The sequence below is a fragment of the Neopsephotus bourkii genome, unplaced genomic scaffold, assembly GCF_033783945.1.
Source record: "Neopsephotus bourkii isolate Nb327-2 ecotype Australia unplaced genomic scaffold, CSIRO-AGI_Nbou_v1 NB_1765, whole genome shotgun sequence".
In the NCBI taxonomy this organism is placed as follows: domain Eukaryota; kingdom Metazoa; phylum Chordata; class Aves; order Psittaciformes; family Psittacidae; genus Neopsephotus; species Neopsephotus bourkii.
The window spans coordinates 3,345,907-3,367,583 of record NW_026902239.1 but is presented as its reverse complement, the minus strand read 5'-3'; the positions used below and the strand labels follow the sequence as shown (position 1 = coordinate 3,367,583).

At 40.9% G+C, this 21,677-nt stretch overlaps 1 protein-coding gene across 14 annotated transcripts in view; it reads right to left on the bottom strand.

Annotated features, from left to right (window-relative positions):
- Nucleotides 1-11,181, bottom strand: part of REPS1 (RALBP1 associated Eps domain containing 1) — a 499,053-nt gene extending 487,872 nt beyond the window's left edge. For 12 of the 14 annotated variants that reach the window (XR_009729212.1, XM_061378180.1, XM_061378178.1 and 9 more), the window contains exon 1: nt 10,882-11,181. Coding sequence is in view for 12 of the 14 variants with exons in the window: in XM_061378180.1 (XP_061234164.1) it covers nt 10,882-11,034 (153 nt within the window). In the remaining 2 variants the exon portion in view is untranslated. Of the gene's footprint in view, nt 1-10,280; nt 10,329-10,360; nt 10,462-10,881 lie in introns of those variants that run through there. The other 2 variants (XM_061378191.1, XM_061378188.1) reach the window with 2 other exon arrangements.
- Between the last annotated feature and the right edge of the window lie 10,496 nt (nt 11,182-21,677).

Sequence of the window (21,677 nt, the reverse complement as noted above, 5' to 3'; positions counted from 1 at the left end):
TACATGTTGAAGACCTACAGAAAGCTCCTCTGTGCTTTTTTTACAGGTTGAATACATTTCTTTCCTCACAATGTTACCTTTTAATCTTGCTACTCCGCAGCCACTGTTCAACAGGTCAGTTCTTGTCACTCATTTATCTCAATCTATCGCACGAGTTGGAGACCGCACAGCCTGACATAGTTTTCTAACTACAATCACTCACCTATCATCAAGTGGTCAAAGCAACACTTACTAGTTATTCAGTATTTTTTCAGTTTTCTTCAGGAAAACCTCACTTGACAGGTAGCTTCTCAGATGCAACAGTTGTTGACAGCACTCCATAGCAGGAACAAGACAGAACTGACAAAGATCTTTCTTTTGATGAGTTATTTTTAACCAAGTCAAGTCTCTGACCCAGTTCTCCACATGGCTCCACAAACGTTGCACACAAAGAAAAAAAAAAATTGGAGACAGGACAAAAAAATGCCACTAAAAGAAACAGCCCAAGTATTGCTCTGAATTCTACGTTTCAGCACTAACAGCAGCATATGACAAACATTTAAACAGTCTTACCCCATCTGAAGATCATTTGCAATATCTATTTATGGAGGATATCAAGAACTGCTATATTTAATGCATTAAGTGTGAAGTAGAAAACGTTCATGTGCTGAACTGCAAGTGTAACATTACCTATAATGCGTGCATTTATCTTATTAGGTACTTCAGAAGCACAGTAGTAAATACAGTTAATTAATCGACACTAAGAATTCCCAGGCACAGGTTATACTTGGACACTGTTGCACTTTGTTGCGTAACCAACAGTACGCAACAAATAGTAAGGTCTTCCTTTTAAGTTTTACTGACAGTTCCATGAAGATGGATCTTGGTCAATGCCATAAACCTGGCTTCAGAACACAGGCCTTTAAAGAAATAAACCCAGTAGTATTGGAGGACTTCCAAGATGACACACGTTCTCTGGCAACAAACTATTTAGAGTCCCCTACTGTCTGAGCCTCTCCTAATACTTCTCCACCCTTGATTTTCACGCCGCACATATCCACAGTGGAAGCAGACTACTGAAATACCAACAGAAGGAAAAAGCTGCTTATCAGCTCTGACAACTAATTCCCTCTCATAGATACCCAGAACTAAACTTTCCCATTCCACAGGTCATTTTGGGTTCAAGCACACATGTGTTTCAATCAAACGAAATTTCAGAATTAATCACTTCAGAAATAGAGAATTGGCTGTTAAAAAAAAATGACCCAATATTTAAGCCTCATAGAAATGACTCTGCCTCTGTACTTTGGGCTGAGTTTTACAAGAGTGTTCACTCCCCGAGTAAGGGCTGTCAGATCTGAAGTCATGTTTTCACTTTGTTAATAAAGCAGTAAAAAGCACCAACAACTTAGAACTCTGGTTTACAACACATGCACATGAAAAATACATACCTTAACAAATGAATGTTGAACGCCACACACAAAAAACATAAACAAAACAAAAAAAACCAACAAAAAACCCCAAACAAACAAAAAACCTACCTCCACACAAAACCACCACCACCACACAACACCCAACCACACTGAATTTTCCATCTGCTGTAGTACTTTTTGAACCAGCTGTATTTTAGGTAGTTTCTGACAACACATTCCCAAAGTGGTCTGCAGCATCTCCTGTTTTTCCTGGTAGCATATATGTTCATGGTAGATTAGCCTCACTTAACAGACACTTCCTAATGCAGCAGCTTTGATCTTTCCATTTGCAATCAAAGTCTGTGGTCTTGATAATAGCTCCTGCAAAAGCTGTCACAACCCACACACATGCATCTTACCTGCAGAGCCTCTTTATGCAGAGCACCACAGCTCTCTGAGGTCAGTGGTTCCCTTCTTGATTTGGAAGTACAGGGTAACCACCATCAATCAAGATGATGCAGATGCACACTACATGCAACTACAAAAAAGTCTAAGATACTGATTTAGAGGGGATATTTCTCCAAAGATCTAGACCCATAGGCCATTCTATTTGACTATAATTCATAAACAAATTATTGCCAAATAACCTCAAAAAAAGAACAGAATAAAGAAACATATTCCTTTTTTACATGTTCAATAGCACCAATGAAGGAAAAACCAGGCAGCCAGATGAACACTCACCTAGAAAACAATTACTATCCTCCCAAATAAAAAGTCATAGCTGGAAGACCTCAAGGCAGAGTCATTCTTTGCTTGCATTAACTCTCTACTGCTGTTCTTCCAGCAGAGTAGGTGCTCATGAAAAAGGTACCTTACGAGCAGTAATGGTAATAAAGCAGCAAGTAGAACTGGAATAAAATACCCGAAGCAGCAAAAGACAGTCTGGGGACTTAGAAGAACGATTTCTAATTCCTGAAGCATAAAGAAAGGTTCTTGTTTTAAAAAAGGAGATATTCCACGAACCCTTCCTATGCAATTTTACATTACTGCTTAACCTAAACAGCTCCTTCCTCCTCTGCTCTCAAGTTTCCCAGTTCCCCAATTCCTAAGCACCAACTGTTGCTCATCTATCTGATCACACAGTATGATTCTACAACTCAGTAAGCCAGCAAAAAGGTACTGTGATTATTAAGCTGAATCTGTCTACTGTACAACCAACACCTACCTCAGGAGCTAGAGGGCACATGGGAACATGTGGCTGGTATTAACAGTTTGTTCATTTGACTCCAAACTTCTTATAAGACTGCAGCCTCGAGACAGTTGTGTTCTTTGCATTTAGGAGGGGCAGAAAAGGCAGAAATGAGGTAACTGAACAGAATGTCACATCAAGAGCACTTACAACTCCAACTGATTTGCCCAAAGAAGCTCTCCTTAGCAAATGACATAGTCACATATCAGGTTGCTAAGAACTGCCCTCAAAACAAAGGTGTCTTTTTTCATGGTGGTGCCATGAAGAGACCAAGGAATAGGAGATGAAGAAACACACTTCAGCAAGAATGCCTGAGCCAGTCTGTGACAATTTGAGACTCCATCATGATTCTGTAACACTCAAGTTATTGTATCTTCTGGAAAGAAAAAAACCACCACCAAACAACAGTAGCAGCCAAAGTATCTATGTAAGCACCAAGAAAGCATCTAGCTGTGGCAGGCATTGGAGGGATATTTTGCAGCACTAATATATTTAGTATTTCAATCATTACTCCAATAACAAATAGCACAAAGAAGGTCACATGGACATTCTAACTGTCAAAGCTCTTGCCATGCAGCATTAGGTTGAATATTTTTCCTGCAAAATTCCTACTTAAGTGCTAAATGCTGAAGGGAAGAGCATTCATATAGACATTTTGATTCCTTTGAGACATCTTTATAACCAAAGCATTCCAGTAGTTGATATTCCTTGCTAATAATTATTTTCTTTCTTGTCTTGATATTTTCTACACACATGACCTCTCATCAATATGCCAGAACAAATGTAAGAAATGAATGTGCTTCTCTTTGCTAATGTAACATGAAGATTAAGGCATCATCTGATCCCAGAACTAGTGAATGTGCTGTAGCTTAGCTAAATAGGACTGCTCAGATCTGGTCTTGTTATTCCTGAGCACTTCCGTACAAGCTTACCCAAAGCAACTGTGCCCATTACTTGATGCTACTTTCCCATCTCAATCTGTTTTCCTCTGAGCATCAATGTGACCAGTGTTAATTAGTTAACTTAGCTTTGCACTGCTCTCCTCCCAGTAAGACCTACAATTCTTAACAATGTGTCTATCAAAGTTTAAACAAAGGTCAGTTAAAGTTCTAAGAAGTGCTTGTTTACAGAGGTACATTTGAGACTCAGTATAGAGCTGCTAACACTTGGTCTTAAACGATCTAAGGCATTCAAATTCAGAAAAGAAACAACCAAAACCAACAAACCAAGTTGTACACACTACTGCAGTAAGAACATTTTGACAAAATTAACAACTAATAGTCTGAAGCAGGAGTAAGCTGGCACTTAATGCTTCATGTTACATAGCTCAGTCCTGGTCACCCACTGAAGATGAATTTGAAACTGAGTCTACTCATTGTTCTGTTACCACACTTAAGGAGCATTTTAGATGCCAGAAGTCAACCATTCCAGAATTTCACATCAGACTGTCATCTTTTCTAAGTCCTTTAACCTAGTAAAACACAGTTCCTATACATCCCAGACAGACATGCCTAAGTTATAACATGGAGGTTTTTGTATAACAAGCGCAGGAGATAATTCACCTCTTTAGACACCAACAATGGCTGGAAAAACAAGCAAGTCACAAACATTATCAGCAACCCAGCACATTAGTTTATAAAGAATTACATTGCTGGCTTAATGTTCTAAAGATCTTACCATCTAAAAAATAGTAAAGGAAAAATAAAAGAAGGGAAATATATTCTTACACTAACCATTGCTCAAGCACCAGCAAGAAAAATCTGATAGTTGTAATATTGCTCTCATACTCGTTTCTGTCTTCAAATTCATTTAAGCAAAGAGCGGAACTCCAATTTTAAGTCTAGGGATTCTACAAGCAGGACTAATCTAAACAGCAAATATTTATGATCTAACAGGTGTGAAACGTGTCTGTAAGAAATTATATTTTGAAAGCAACTATAACTGAAAAGTAATAGAGACTGCCAGCTAAGTCCTACAATATTACAGCATCTGCGTTAATATTTACTGAAGATAAGACTAAGATGAAAGCACGTTTGCCATTTTTCATAGGCAGTGGGTAAAGTGCTCAAAACTTCTAATACAACAGAATCATCTTCACAGGAAAAAAAAGAAAAAAAAAGATCAAGTTTGCAATTCATAATTTTGTACAGCTAACTTGATTCTAAGCTGTATTTGCCAAAGCCCCTGATATTTCTGGATAGGTATTAGAATTCTATCCAGTCATGTCAGAACGGATATTAATCATTCCTGCTGTCATCTGAAGGCACATTTAAAAAGGAAAAAAAAAAAAAGAAACTGTTTTCAAGCAAAGCTGAGCTGTAATACCCGAAATTAGCTAAGTGCAGTGGCGGCATAGGGAATTATAAAGGAGTTATTTACTATATAAGTGACTATGCCCAATGAATGCCAGTCAATTTCAAAAGCTCAAAACCAATTACACTGAGAAATCAGGTGAAAACAAATGTAAGTCTAACAGACTTAATTCACAGTCCTGAAGTTTTGCCATTAACTTTTCCCTTTCAACAACAGTGATTGTTCTCTGACTAAATGCTGCTGAGATATGAGACTACTCAAACTAATTAACTGCGAAGAGAAAACAATTTGCAGCCCACTATAGTGTCTGTGAAGGTAACATCATTAAACTAAACTTTTTCACCAGAAAACTCAAAAGTACAATTCACAGTATACAAAGCAGACCAAAAGCCATTTCTGGCACTAGCAGAAAGTAGACTACTTATAGATCTCATAATAACAGAGAAATAAAACTAACTTACTGCTCAACTGAGAGGAAAGGAAAATACTCTATTACAGTAATATCTGAAGGGAAAAAAATACATACTTCACAAATTGGATATTCTTAATTGCGGACCCAGGCACTGCTTGCATTTACAACAGCTTTCTAACAACCCTTTGTTTCCTAAACAAGATCTTAGATACAGCATAATATATGTACAAACATGCTTTAAATATATTAAAAAATGTATATAAATTACATAATATTACAATCATAAAAAGCTCCAGACTTCATGGGTAAAGTTACATATTTCTACACTGCAAGAATGCCTTAACAATGACCAGCTGTGAATATTGCCTCAGAAGTCCAATTTTATTTTGAAAAGTCGTGTACAAAAGCTGTAAATTTTAAAATAAAAAATACCAACCCCAAATATATGGGCTCCATTCAATAAAGTGATTTCTTTTTAAGATTTGGGCTTGTTGGTAGATTAGGTAAGGGTCAGTATTACAAGAGAAAAGCTTTTTTACACTGCAGACCCTTTTTTTTAATATAATCTGAAAATGCCATGTATTTTTAAATATACTCCAAATCACTGAAACGAAGACAAAGGCCTCCTATAAGGATTCTAACTTCTTATCCCACCAGTTCTGAAAAGATAATAAATTTAGCAAATGAACAAGAACCAGGCTGAGTTTTCTGCATGTCGCCACCACACAGGTAATCCCACATATGCCCTGGCTCAGCTTTCATTTGCAGTTGGCATTTAGTAAACTCAACTGATTTGAAAAACAGGTAGTCTTTGTGTAGGAAAATGGACTGAAACACTAACTGCAACAATAAAATCTTTGTGAACAACTTTGTTTTCCTAGATCCCTTTCTCTTGGCACCCATTCTTCAACAAAGAGGCTAGCATTTTAAATCAAGAACCCCGAATTTTGTTTTGCCATGTTTTGCTATGGATTATACTTCCAATTACAATTGCACCACATGCCAGCAGACAAACTCTGGCACCTGAGGAAACTTCCACTCTATGTTGGCTGTTCCATTTGTTTACCAAAAGCTATCATCCCAAGAACAACAGAAGGCAGCATATGCTTGCACCTTAGCTGTTTTTCTGCACAGTGCAGAAACTGCAGCTAATAAGCGAGGCGTTACACCAAGAGCCTGGACTTCACAATGAAGCAGCTGCATCACAGGCATGAACTTTCTTACAACTTCTGATGCGAAGACAGCAAACTCAGATAGAACTGAGGTAAACAACCAGAGACCGTTTTTTTCCAACAATGACACAAAGCAATCAAAACTAATCTGTCTGCAAAGGCTCCTAGAAATGAAGGATAAAAAAAAAAGGGGGGGGTGAAAAAAAAAAAAAGAAAAGCTTGAGACTGGCTAAGAAGCCAAAAATAGGCTTTACTGTAATTGATGAAACTGGGCATAATCACCCAATTCATCTGTCATTTCAAAGACTTTCTAACACTAAATTAGAAGTCAGGTAACACTGCTGCACAAGGCCAAAACTAAAAATGACATTTCATTTGTTCTAGAGAGAGTACATGTAAATATTCTTGTATTTGTTGTTTTATAATAATGTTGCATTTTAAAGCAAGATGTCTTGACTAAACTTCGGATGCATATCATATGCGCGACTGATTACTTCTTGAAGTTTCTATGATTCATAACCAAAGAGTGTAAATTCATAAAATGTTCTCTGATTAAATCACCCAAGAAAGAATCCTACAAATTGAACAAATGGGACAGCTATTACATTAATCCCACAGACAAGTAACGAATGTTACAATTCATTTTTCTGTCTGACAAAACAGTTGCTTTTCAAACAACTTCACCACCAGTAAAGAAGTACCAAGAACTGACTTCAATAGCATAGCTATGTTAGGGTTTTAGGTCAGATGTGGAATGTGCTTATAAAGCCCATTTCCTGATCACCCTCACTGTTCTGGTTCATACTGTACAGGCACTCCAGAATAGGCAACTAGATTTCTTTTGTATGAAGCTAACCTAGAAGATACACTCTTGGAATACACCTAACAAATTGCAGCTAACCAGGCCAGAATTTTATCAAAGGAAAGCTTCTGAAATACATATACTGGGTGGATAGCAGCTCCTCAGCATCACTTGTGTTGTGTTACACTACTTGTTAATACAAACACTAATGCACGTGCAACTGAGCCATGAGCTCAGGCAGCTGAGTCAAGTGAAAAAATAACTTGACAAAACCCCCTAACTCTCCGCTGAACAAGCTTCCTGTAACAGCTCACTGTCTGTTCAAATAAATGCCAGTGCCAGCACCAACCAGCTCCAGCTTCTACCGGTTTAAGCTACCATGAAACCATGCCAGATTACAACTGAAATGCCCAATTGCTTTAGAAAAAGCGACAGCACTGACATTCATTCAACCCCAGTGTTAGCTGATACAGAGTTAAATCAACAAAAAATTGTGATTTTCTTCCTGCACAGCCCCTGATGCCAGCGTACAACAGCACTGGACAGGCACTAGACTCTTTGCAAAGAGAAGCAGCAGGAGGAGCACATGGATGAGGGCAGACTGAACCTCCTCCTTCAATGGCAACTCACAATTACATTGGTTTAGCTGCAATGTGAAACCACACCCTGAGAGCAATTTAAAGACTCGCATAACTGTTGTGAAGTAGCTGGACTTATCCCAACACAGGTATTTCTATTCACTATTTTATGCAAATCTTCTACCTTAATGCTAATTTCCATGATGCGCACAAAAAAGGCAGAAATATGGGTTAATAGAGGCTGGTGTTTTCACATGTGCAGTTAAGGTTGTAAGACCTTTGGTGTGGTATTTTTGTTTGTTAGTAAGGCTGTCCTTTTGTAGGTGTGTACTAAGTGGACATAGAGCTTTTCCTGTGTTTTGTTGCTTTGTGAGCATGTGATTCGGATACAGCAACCGTATCTGTTTCAGTCTTCCATATGTCCATTTATTCCCATTTAACAGGCAGCTGACATCGTCCCTTAGAGGCAGAAATGAGAATGATTAGCAACGATTAGATGCATATATTAACTTTTCCTGCCGCAAGTCAGATCTCACATAAACAGAACTATTTGCAGGAAAGGTTGTATATCTATCCAGCCTTCAAACAACACGTTTGCAAGCAGAACAAGTTATGGGTCTAAAAATGCAACTGTCACCAATTTTCATTTTGAACAGAATCAGCTCTGAATTACCTAAAGGTATCTACAGGCCTGTACTACTGAAGAGGAAAAGCTTTGAGAATTCCTCAGGAATACTTGGTTCTCGTGAGGTTGAAGAGCAATGATTTTGTGCTGTTTTGCACACTTACAAAGGTACTTAGCATTCACATGACTGCTACTACACTTGCATGCCATGATTATACAAGAATTGGGTAACTGAATCAAGCTCCTTTCCGCACAAGCATCAGGTGCTTCAAATGAACAGGGAAGAACACAGCAGCACATGGTCAAAAGAAAATTCCACATCCTTCACAGGGTTTCCTTATTCCTTAACCCACATCATCTTGAGGTTTTAGTTATAGTCACAACTTCCAAAGCATCATCAAATGCAACTTCCCTTCAAAGAACCCCCTTCTATTACATTCATGCCGGCATTAACCTGATAAACAACTGCAATTTGAGGAGAACATAAAAAAAAGACAACTAAATTCTCTCCCTCACAAGGACAAGGTACTTTACAGGTGACCAACAGTGACTGCACATGATATTTGTAATGGGTCAAGCTGCTACGGGCATTCTGACTTTGTGTTACTTACAGTCTCATTCCTCAGGCAATCTAATATCTTGTTTGCCGTTTTAGCTCAAGGTTTTGCTTGAGATTACTACAGTGATAAACCAGGTCTGCTTCTCAAGTTAATTTATTTAGAACGCATGGAATGATGCCAGAGTAGTTTCTTTTCTTCAGATGTGATCTACTTCACAATAAAATATCTAACCTCATCTGCAACAGATAAGGATACAATATATGGCCACTTGTATTTAAAATTCCAAGTACTTCCAACTCTTTTGAAATTCTTAACACTACATCTGTGCATACATAACAAACTCTCTAGCACTATGCTACTTTATCTCTACAGTGATCTGGACAAGTTCTATGGAAAATAGATTTTAAGTACAACATGTAAGCATTCACTTTCCTGGGATGATTTTTCTGAAACTGGTTGGCTACACACAAAAAGAAGCAGTGGGTGGCCTTGAGAAATCTCACTCATCATACTGAGTATGCAGACACTCTTACCATTAAGTCCAGTCTAGCAAGTCATCAAATAAGAGATTACTAGTTTTACCAGTTAAGAAGAAGCACTTCTTAATTCAGCCCTCTTCCGCTTTTTTGCATCCTAAACTTATTTTAAATAAGTAACTTACTCTTAGGAGACCAAAACACGCTACAGGTAAGCTGGAACCTGCTATTAAACTGCAGAATGCCGAAATTTGTGTACAGCACTTCTGGCTATAGTAACTTTAATGCTTTGTTAAAAGGGCTGCTTATTTCACTAGGCTGAGGATGAAACTGCATAAAAGGCAGCATGGCTTCTTAGATACAGTTTTACCCACAGCAGCTCAAAACACAACATAAACTCTGAAGCACTGAACAAGGCCAGAGAGAACTACAGAAGCAGGAATTTATTACAAGTAGCTCTTCACAAGAAGAGTTCATTGGGAATACTTTCCCCAAATAATTACACAAGCCACATTAGAGCAGATTTTCCCTCTTCTATGTCAGCAGCTCTGGAATACTGCTACAACTTTTAGACGTAACAGGGCCAAGGAAGTAAAAGCTGAAAATGTGAATATATATATTGCAAGCATGGGCCCGTATCACTCTTGAACACTGAGTTTTTCACTGTTAGAAATGTTTTGATGACTAAAGGTAAGGTAGTACCTGCCGAGAACTGGTGTCCAAAAAAGACTGCATGGCTTAGATCAAGTGGATCAGCGTCAGTGGCACCCGACAATACAAACCCAGATTTCCTTCTGTGCTGTTGCTCTTCATCAGCAGACTGAGGAATGAATCTTCCCCGCATCCCCAAAATGCTTTTGAGTTCTCATGCTTCGGATGGCCTCTGCTGACACGAAACAAGACACTTTCCTACCAGTTGCTAGACTTGGCCAGCAGCGATGACCAACAGCCCCTTCCTAGCCCTGTACCCGGAGGCCCCACAAGTCCATAACCGGGGGCTGCTACAAGCGTGCTCGTAGCAGCGACCAGCTGCACCCGCCGCCCTTTCCTCTCGGCCGGCGAAGCTCAGCCTTCCCCCGCTGCACGGGCTCAGATGCCCGGCTCTTGCGCCGGACAATAGCTCCCGACTCTCCCGGCCCCGGCCCGCCACCGCCAGCGGGACGACCCCCGCCCCGCCGAAGGGCCGAACCGGGCGCGGCAGAGTAGAGCGATGGCATCCCCGGCCGGGTCTGCCTGCCCTCGGGCAGTATCGGCGGGGCGGTGCCCGGCCCCACCGCCCCCGCGGGGGGCCCGCAAGGTTTACCTGCATGACTACGTCGTTGGGCAGCTGCGCGGCGCGGAAGAGCTCCAGGACGCGCCCGTTGGACGCCACCTTCTTGGTGCTCTCGGTGTCGCAGTAGGAGAAGAGGTCGCAGTAGTAGCGCTGCTCCGCCTCGCTCAGCGTCAGGCCCTCCATCTTACGCCCCGGCTCCGCGCGGCGCTGCTGCTGCTGCTACTACCGCCGCCCCGCATCCAACAACGGCGGCGGCCCGGCCGGCGGAGGGGAGGAAGGATTGGAGGGGTGGAGGGAACAGCGGAGAGCGCGCGGGGCCGCTGCGGGGAGGTGGGGGGGAGGCGCGGGGACGGAACACGCCGCCAGCCGCCGCGTACCCCAGCCAACCGCCGCGCGCGAGCGCCTGCTCACACCTTTCCCCCACCACCACCAACCGCCCACACGGCGGCGCGCCTGCGCGCCTCCCCCCTCTCCAACCCCCTCCCGCGCCTGCGCCGACCACCCGGCGAGCGCGCGCCCCGGAAAGGCGGGCGCGGGAGAGTAGCGCCGCGCCACGGGGAGCCACCCCCCTCCGCGAGAGCGGCGGTGGCGGAAGCGGCGGGCCCGGTGGAGGGGGGCGGGGCTAGAGGGGAAAAGGGCCAACGGCGTGACACACCGCCTGCGGCCCGCCCTTCCCTGCGTCGCGGTGCCGCGCCCCCGGGCGGGCCGTGAGGGGGTGTGGCGGCAGCACCGTCCGCCTTTCCGGCGCCCGGATGTGCTGTGCGGCTGTGCGCGGCAGCGCCTCCTATGGGCGCGGCGGTTCGGGGACGCGGGTCGGGGCGCTCTCTTCTGTCTGGGATTGTGCTGAGCTCCCTTCGGGGCGCCGGGCCGGTGCGGAGGCACTTCGCTATCCTCGGCACAGCGGCTGCGCCTCTATCTCACTGGCTTGGCCATGGCTGCGCGCAGTGACCGCTGCCGCAGGGACCTCGGCCGCCGAAGGAGTAACCCAGTAGCTCAGGCGGGAGTCCTGGGCACGCACTCGGCCCGACCCCGCGAGGCTCGGCTGCGGCGGTGGCGAGCCGTGCCTTAGCCGGCCTGGCAGTGTGGGCTCCGGGCACACGGCGGGAGGTACCGCCGGTACGGGTTCTCCCGGAGACTTGTGGAGAACGGCCCCTTGTGCTGCGTCGGCCCTGCTGTGGCACCCTAACTCAGCAAGTGTTCTGTCACCGTCCGGACTTGATGCAACACCACGTAACGCACAGTAAGAAGGGACCTGGTTAACTCCGTAGAAGAAAGAATAGGCAAGAGCTCACTTGCCTGTTCAGCCGGAGCTGTTGTTCTGCATGGCTCTCTTGGCTGTGTTTTCCTGGACTTGCTGTTCGCCTGTGTAAATCCATGCTGTAACTGCAGTACACTTAACAAAATTCCCTCCAAGCGACTTTGGCCTCTGGAGAGAGTTTGACATTCCTGACACAGTAAAGTGCCTATGAAGAATGCAGTTGTCTTCTAGATAAACCCTTTTGACCACCTGATCTGGTTTAAGTCCTGCTGAGGTGGCAATCCAGCACTTGATGCTTCGTTTATCCTTCTTCCCGTACTCCACTTTCCACCTTCCTTCATAACTCTTCCAATGTTTCTCTTCCCAGGCTGCTGTTGCCAACTGCTCTACCTCCCTTAAACACCTCAGCCTTTTTGCCTTCTAAGATATACTCTGAACTGCCATCAGAGATTCATCTTCTTTGCTATTTGAAATATACAGTATATCCATTTGCTGCTAACAAGTTCCTGAAAACCACTGATATGTTAGCTTTATAGTTAAAATAACAGACAAAAGGATCTTCCCAGAAATGTGACATTATCAAGCTTTTGGAATCCCAAATGATTAAACCACATAGATTGATCACATTTCTCAGTTTAGATTCCTGAAAATAAGCTATACAGAAAAAATAACTTTTTGTATAATATCTAATTATGCTTTTACAGACTTAGATAAGGCAAACTAAGCATCATAGGTCACCTAATTGGAGCCACTCTCACATCAGTATTTCTGCAACTAAAATGAATGTACCCTTTCCTCCACAGGTAAACTGCACGCTCCAATTCTATTAGTTTTACAATGCCATTTCTAGAAAAGCTTTTAAAATCACTTACTAGCAGATGATTGGGTTCAAGTGCCTTTGCTTCTTAAAGATTGATTGTATTATACTTAGGGCACTGGCATTTGAAAGATTAATGTATGTATATGGCTGTAGTTACAAAGTTCTTTGTAAGTTAGTGTAAGGACCCAAAACACTTTTATTGTCAAAATAATTTTGACATGTCTAAAAGTAATCTGAACCTGTTGTTTAGTTGAGCTGCTGTTTTATTATTTGCTTTTTTTTTGCAGCAGGAGCACTCTTTCAACATTAATGGGGATCACTCGGCTGCAACAATCTGTATAATGCACAAAGAATAATACAGGGAGGAGGCTCCCTAGTATGGACTGTTCCCACTTGCCCAATGCCAAACTATTCTGGAATAGGTAGCTGTTTTGGAAAACAGGTTGTTGAGTGTGATTTCCAAGCCCACACCATAAACTTACCTTTTTGCCTCGTGCTAGTTCAGCGACTGAACGGATAGAGTAAGAGTGTCAGGACACGTAGCAAACTCATTTCTAATTCACAAGGTCTACATATGGGAGAATCATCTTTGCCTCGGGGAGTCCCAGTACAATGTTTGTGTTTGGCTGTGAGATCTCTCTTCTACTCCAATTGGCCCCCTGCAAACTTCCAGGCCAAGGAGAGATCAGCTGTTCAGAACATTACCTGTTCCCGTCAGGGAAGATTTAGCATCTACTGAGATTTAAAAAATGGACTAAAATCTTTTAAGTGGATTTCCACTGAGGATTCATTTTGTTTGGCTGGAGAATTTGCTACAGGATGAACTGAGGAAAATAGTATTCCTGCAGGTTTGTAAGCTGTATTAACTTCTCCGTATGCACACTTTTCAGTGCAACTGACCCAAACAATGACACCATATTTCAATTTTGAGTTACTTCGGTTTTGAATGGTCTATATTACAGCATTTTCCAGAGCTCATACTAGATGTGCAAAGAAGAAGGTTTATGGCAAAATATAGATTCAGCTTTTGGTACATTAAAAACTTGGTTTAATTGCCTTGAATGATGATTTAAGCAGAGCAAGAGGGTGAACTTTTCTGGGCTTTTTAGGTAGTGTACCTTTTATTCTGTCTTTTTAATGTACTTTTTTTAGGATCAGAGCTCTGAACAGCTAAGAGAAGCTATTCTCCACCCGGTGCCTAATCTTACTGTATTTTATTTTCTTTGAAGCAGCTATGAGATGACAGATACTGATATCAAAACAGCCATCCTTTTAAGAGATCAAAGTCAGAGAAAATCATCATCGTCATAGGAATGCCAAGTCTGATGACCCAGATGGAAGGAAGTGCAAGGTTATTTTGCTGCCCATAACAACTCTTCAAATCAGAGCCAAACTATACATCAATAAAACACTATGTTTTTAGAAAAGTAATACTTTTACAATTTGGTGTGTGACCAGAAATATGTATGTCCATTCCTACTAAAATAAAAAATGTAATGTTTTATTCATTTAAGGGAAATGCCAGTTAAAACACTGATCAGGTTTCAGTATCTTCTAACCTGTGACTTACTATTGGTTCCTAAAAACTAGTTTTACACATGATGAAACTAATTTATAAAAATAGACATAATTTACACAATATTCAGGGACTTGTCTTTATCAAGCGGTGTGGGAACCCCATGTCTAGGGCCTACCTGCTTCTCATGTGCCTCTGAATTTCTGAGTTCTTATTACAGTTAGTGGGTCTTGTGTACTACCTTATTTGGACTGAAGTAAGTTACATGCTCAGATGTTTATTTGTTTTACTAGAATATCTTCAAATAACTTTCAACCAGGTAACAGATGGAAAGTGGACCCAAATACATACGTTATATGTAGTTTACATGTATTTGGGTCCACTTGACCCAAATATGTACTTTATATGTATTTGGGTCCACTTTCAATCTGTTACTTGGTTCCCCAAGTTCAGAAAAATGACCCTGAGGTTATTTGTCATTGCCTTCCTAAATTCTTTTGCATACATAATGCTGTGGAGCAGGTTTTGCAGTCTCTGTCAATATACTCCTTTAATTGCAGCTCATCAGGAGTTATGGGAACTTGTTCTGTCCTGAGTCTTTAGTGTAAAGAGAAGCAGATTAAGGCTAGAAATGAATGGGAGATGTTTAAAAAATCCCTGCTGTCTCAGGCTTTAGAGCGTTTTATTGTTACTGCCTGATCTTTGAAAAAAAACCAACAAAACAACAAAACCAACCCCAAGACAAAGAATCCTTTGGAGGTAGGGTACAGGGTACTTTATTCCCAGGCAGAGAATATTTTGAGAATGGTGTTAACACTTGCAAATGAAAGAAGTTCCTGTTCTGTTTTTCTAAAAGCATCTTTACTTTGTGTAGAAGCAACATTTTAATGCAAATCTAACCACCTTACAGATGCTTGTTCCAAAACTTCTGTAAGTTTCTGCATGTATGTTCTGTGTGTGTTAGAGTTTACAACCTCTTTCCAACCTTGATGTTTACATTCGTGCAATTTTGAAAAACACCAGTTTTGTCATATGGTCAGGCTTCACCTGCTGCTGATTTTACCTACCATGAAATGGCACCTGTGTTTCAAAGAACTAACCTCCCTGCCTGTGCCATCTTGGAACCAGATGATCTTTAAAGTCCCTTCCAACCCAAACCATTCTATGATATTATGATTCTATGATTCTGTGAATCTGTGAGTCTCTGTTCTACCAGTCCTGCTGGGATTGTTTCTCCATCAAAAGGGCATCCCACATTTAAGGCTATGAGATTTTTTTTTAAACAGTTAAATCCTTTCTCCATAGAGCCATGCAGCAGACCATAACAATGAGGGGGAGGTAATTTCTTCCTTCTATACAAGGAGAGCACCTTTGCAAGGAGTATACAGCAAGCAAACAGCGGATCTAAAGTAATGTTAGTCACTTTAGTGTGGTCATTCTGGTCCCTCCTGCATCTCTGTGCAGGCACATTCTATAAGGGAAAATAACTTTCTCAGCAACCTCCCAAAGTGTGTTGTGTCACCACTGAAATACGTATGAGATCCTGGCTGGAGACATCCAATATCTGTGGAGTATTTAGTAATATTTCTCTGTGTAAATTTCCTCAGTGGAGAATGAATAATACCTTTCCCATATCATTCACCATTGTGCCTGCTCAGTTTTCCCTGGTTTCTCCTTTAAGGTTTTAATTTGTATGTATCTATCATAGTCCTTGTAGAAGTTGCACATTTTTAAAATTGCCGCCTTTTCTCTTTCATCCAAATACATCAAATGATTGAAAGGAGTACACAGTCAAATGAAAGCCTCTAAAGGAAAACTTTTTCAATTAAAACAATCAAAGTGGAAGATATTGTAAAGGAGAAACCTTTTACTCTTGTATGATTTCGGCAGACTTCTGCATGAGATTTCATCTCCACATCTCAAAATGGGGAGGGGGCAGCTACTATCGCCACAGAACAGCTATATGTATTTGGTAGGTTCCAGAGAAGCTAATGGATTGCAGGGAGGGTGACTTTTCATATGTACCTCAACACTTCAAAAGCCTGAGCAGCTGTTCAAATCCCACCTCTTTACATTTTAAAACTATCTTTGTTTCTTCCAAAGGGAGGGGATGTCTCCTGCTTGCATGGTACTGTAAAATGGATCTCTTCTTACAGAAATTAAAGTAACTTTTAGAGTCTTTCAACATTTAACTATAAATCCCTCTGGTTTTGCTGCTATATTTATTTACAGATTATTCATGACAGTGCATGCATCCTCTTTTATAAATATATTCTCTACAATTTCATAGAGTCAGGAGGAGTAAGAGAGTTTAACTTTGTGCTTTTTGGCACTATCTCACATAAGTCTTTATAAAATTATTTACATATTGATAACTTCTTTGAAGTATGATAAGGTTATATTCAAATTATTTTTTCTTAATTATTTGGGTTACCATTATAGTCCCTTCTTTGTTTTGAAGCCCTAAAATTTAAATTATGGAAGCCCCAGCTAGTCTGAAAACAATCTTACACCTTCTTCAGTACCTTTATTTACTTAGCTCCTGTCAGCCTGAAACCTTGATCAGTTCTTATTGTTCTGGTACCTCTCAGTCTTTCCTCTTGCTCCCTGAATGTGGAAGTGCACTGTAACTTGCTGATGGAAGAGGATCTTATCCCTTCCCAAGGGATCATTATTCCACTGAATAATGATTGCTGTCTGGGAAAGGTTGTTAATGGCCACTTCAGGAAACTTCTGGCACATTAATGAATTTGTCAGAAATTGGTTACAAGGCGGGAAGAGGTGCTGAAAGCAAAATTTCACGTCTCTCACGCATACTCCTTTTCCTATTCTGTGCTTCTAGCTGTATATATAAATGTATCTTTTCTTTTCCATTTACTTAAATTTTAGTTTCCATCTTACTATTTTTTTCTTAACAGTTTTCCTTTATAATCTGTTACTTAAGGATTTTAATTTCTCCCTTTAACCTTTCCATATATTTCTTCCTCACACTAGCAATACAATCCTCCACAATACTGATGTTCTTGGGATTGATATTCTAACTAGACTTTTCCTTGTACTTTGGTACCTTGTTCTGGATTCATGGGTTTGTTATTTCAAAGTGTGATTCTGCCTCTTGGTCAGAATTTGACTTAGCCCATTCTTTTAGCTATTTTCCATTAAGATCAGTTTCCCAAGGATTTGTGTCCCTTCCTTTTTGTCCATGGTGGTGTGGGCTGCTCTTGATATGTTAAGATACATAAAATGTAGCACTCACTCTATTTCTTTAAAATAGCATTAATCTGGCTTATTTCTTAAAGTCTTCTAGATCAAAAACACCCCAATGTGTTTTTTTAAATCTTATTTTGTTAAAAGCAACACTGTTATGACATTTCTTTGATGTTTGAGGTATAGGAGAGATATTAAGAATGCTGTATGCTCCATCTGTGGTGGCTGTAGGAAGGAGTCTGATAAATAAGGTCTCTTTCTATATATATAGCTTTGCTGTAATATGTTTTACACTCTAATTTCTTCACACTTTCTAATCTTTATGTGCGGGGGGAGGGGTTCTGTTGTGTTTTTTTTTTCTTCTGAGCATCTTGACTTATTTTGAAGATCTATTCCCAATTACATCTCTTTATCCACCCATTTTCAGGGAATCTGGGAACCAAGCGTGATGAAAGGATATGCAGTAGACATATCTGCCCATGAAAGTCCCATCCCACCCCCCTGGGCAGAGCACCAGGCAGGGCTAGGAGGTCCCTGGACCAGCGGCCCAGGGACAGGCAGGGCTGCAATGTGGTAGGGCTTCAGCTCTGGCTGGGCCCCATGGCACAGCCCCAGATGAAGGCAGCTCTCATGGGACAAGGTCAGCCCTGGCTGTGTCTGCCCCTCTGGCAGCTGGCTCTGACCCCCACAGCCAAACCCCTGCTTACTTTTAGGTCATTGATCTCACTTCTATATCCCCAGCTTACATATATTGTTGTAAAATAGAGAATAGCTGAGGAGTATAATTTTGCATCTATATTAGTGTTTTGGGGAGCATAAACTGTTTTGAAATACAGTAGTATTTTCAATGCACTACCGTTCCTATTCACGTATATTCACATATACAACATACACAGAACTGGAAGTTCTTCTGCTTTCATTAGGAGACTCAAGATGTCAGAGAAGAAAGATGTAGTTTTCCTGTTAGTGTATAAATAATTCCTAAGGCAAAGCTCTTACCATTATATCTTCCTGCTAAACTTGACTCAGTTAGCAAATGCTAATAACAGTCCTATAATGTAAAATCAATAAATGTTATTTGAACTAAGCCTATTATTTGAGGAGAGTGGGAATATACTTAATTAAGACACATTCAAATGTTCTGAAGAAATTACATTTCTTTGGTTTCGAAACATCATGTTCTGTTCCAGTCATTTTAGAGGGACTATATTTGGTAGAATTGGGGCTCAGCCTATATAGTACTACAGCTCTCTGAATTTAAGTGGAATCATTGCCAAGTACTTTATTTGTCCCTGTTCCTTCTAGAAAAAGGTTCAGATCTTATAGTTCATTAATCATAAAATGAGCTTATTAGAAACTGGCAGGATGGAATGAATATGTGTGCACAAATACAAAGACAGTTGCATCTTTTGCTATCCACACTTTTTTTTCATGTAACTGCTAACTTGTATGTGCCCTTTTATGTGCTTCCCACCAAAGCCCGCCCTTTGCCAGGATTTGTGTCTGTGACAGGGTGAAGAGAATACTCTGAGTGCATGAAGTGTGTATCTCTCTTTTTCTGGAGGGTGAAATAAAAACAGCTGTTTGTATCATTGCTCTTCCCATGCTCCTTTTCTTTCAGGCTAAGAGGGATTAGAAAGTATAGCTGCCCCTCTGATTTGAAAGGCTGTGTCCTGAATTGGTATCTCCTTTGTACTCCCCATTAGATCAAACAATGGTTGCAATAAAAAGCAATGCTGATTCTTTGCAGGAGTCCATGTACTGCTGCTACCTGGCTGAAGTAGCAGCCTTGAACTCCTAGCTTGAGCAGGTGCTAGAAAGTAGCAGGCTATCTTATCCTCCTTCTCCCCATGCAGAGAGGTATGTACTAGCCAGTTTCTTCATGGCCTGCTTTGGGAAATGTCTGGGTAGTGCTTGTTTTTATAGGTGTCTGAGAGATGGAGAGGACAAGCCTCAGCCACGATCCCTGCAATTCTTTCAAGGAGGATCTCCTACAGATAGAGGAAATAGCACTGGACAGCACAGCAGGGCTTGCTGGGAGCATATAGCATGGTCATGCTTGCTTCTCCAGTTACAGCTCATAGCTGAGTAAGAACAGAAACTTCTCATACCACTTTCAGTTCATTCCAATGAGAATTACTGCAACCCTGGCAAAATGCCTTGGATTAGGACAGTCAAGAGTGGGCCAAATGTACTTCAAACTTCACTTGCTTGTATTTGATCATCATACTCCAGCCATTCAAATGACTGAATACTTAGGAAAAACAGCTGAGAAAAAGGCAGCTAATTCATTTATTTGTAGTTTGATCTTTTGATCTTGGAAGAGTGAGGACGCTTTGAATGAACAGCTACTCTATTTTATATGAAAGAAAAACAGGCAGCAGCTACCTTTGACGTTTAACTTTTCTTTCAATACAGGCTTTTCTGATATTGTCTGTATACTGAAACAGCAATTTATATACTATTAAACACCCAAATACACTAAACAGAGATGATGCACTCAAAGTAGCAGACCCTTCCTTTTTTGAATGAAGCATAGTGAAAAGGAGGAAGGAAACTGTAAGAACAATAGGTCTGGGCCCATTTTCCTCCTCTCTTTATATGGAGATTTTGAAGGAAGTGAAATGGCTCTGTTTCCTCACATCTGACCTGTGAAAAAAAATAGGCTGTGCAGTCAGTTTTTAGCTTGGGAACACACACAAACTCTGCTTCCCAGTAACAAAATAAAGGATGTGTATTCCTTAGAAAGTAAGTGAATGAAAAACTACCTGCATTTCTTCTGGTGTTGAGATACTAGCTTTTCCACCTTCTGTTTGCCTCTGTGATGGAAACATTCTGATCTGCAGTAACCAATTAACTGATGTACCAAGTCTTTATTGATGACTACTTGCTATTGTGAGAAGCTATTAATACTGAGGATAATTTCTGGTTTTGCTTAGAGAATCTTTGGTTAATTGATAGAATGGGGTCAACAATACAGCCTTAGTACTTTAGCTTATATGTGTCTTAGCCTACAGCTGTGACAAATGAACTAGTATTTTGCCATGTGTCTTTAGCTATCTGAAAGTTAGTTGCCATCTCTGACCTACTTATTGAAGCTCTCTCTACAGTGGTGCTTTTTGGAAGGTGAGGTATTTATCTGTCTTCTTTACTGTAGAGACATAACTATGTATACATGCAGAGAGTTAGTAAAGTAGCTAACTTGAAATAGACACCTTATTTTCAGGTAGCTAAAGTCTGGTGAGATGAATACTGATGTAAAGTGTATGCACAGGTAATACAGTTTAAAATTCTTTCTGAAAATTAGGGATCTTTCAACTCCTACCCAAAATTTTAGCCACTGCACTTTACCCAGTGTTTATGAAATGCCTCCTAGCTTTTTAGGGACATTGTTAATTGTTCTTTATGCAGTTCACAGCAGTCCTATTTTGCTAGCATCTGCAGATAAAGAGTTTTCCATGGCTAATATACATCCTAATAGACAACACTGGCCATTTTAAACAGTGTGCATCATGGTCAGCCTTTCTTTTGAAAGTTGCACTGAGAAGGTGTTAGCTGAAATCAAGGGAAGTCTTCTAAAGGATTAGAGCATGAAAGGTCACAACCCACCCTTTTAAATAAAAACAAGAGGTTAGGCTCTGACTACATTTTTCCATCAGATCTCTCTTCCCCTTTGCTTTCACTGGCATGTGAAATAATTCAGTAGGACAAAAGGGGAAAAGTTGGTTTTGCATGCGTCCCTTAGTACTAGACAGAACTGACCCACAACTGAGCCACTGGTCAGTAACGATCAGTTGCTTTTGATTTAGACTGTTTCTCCAGTTTTTCTCCACACAGAGGACTTCTGTCAAGTGTCCTCTTATGGCTTCAGCTTTGTGACTCTGTAAAACAACTGAGAAAAAGTCCTTGTTCTGTTTTTTATTTCCATTTTAAGACCCACCTCTCCTGAATGTCCTCTTGAGAAAAATGGCTAATATTTCCTCTGTACCTTATCCCAAATACTGTACCTGTGCCCACATGTACAT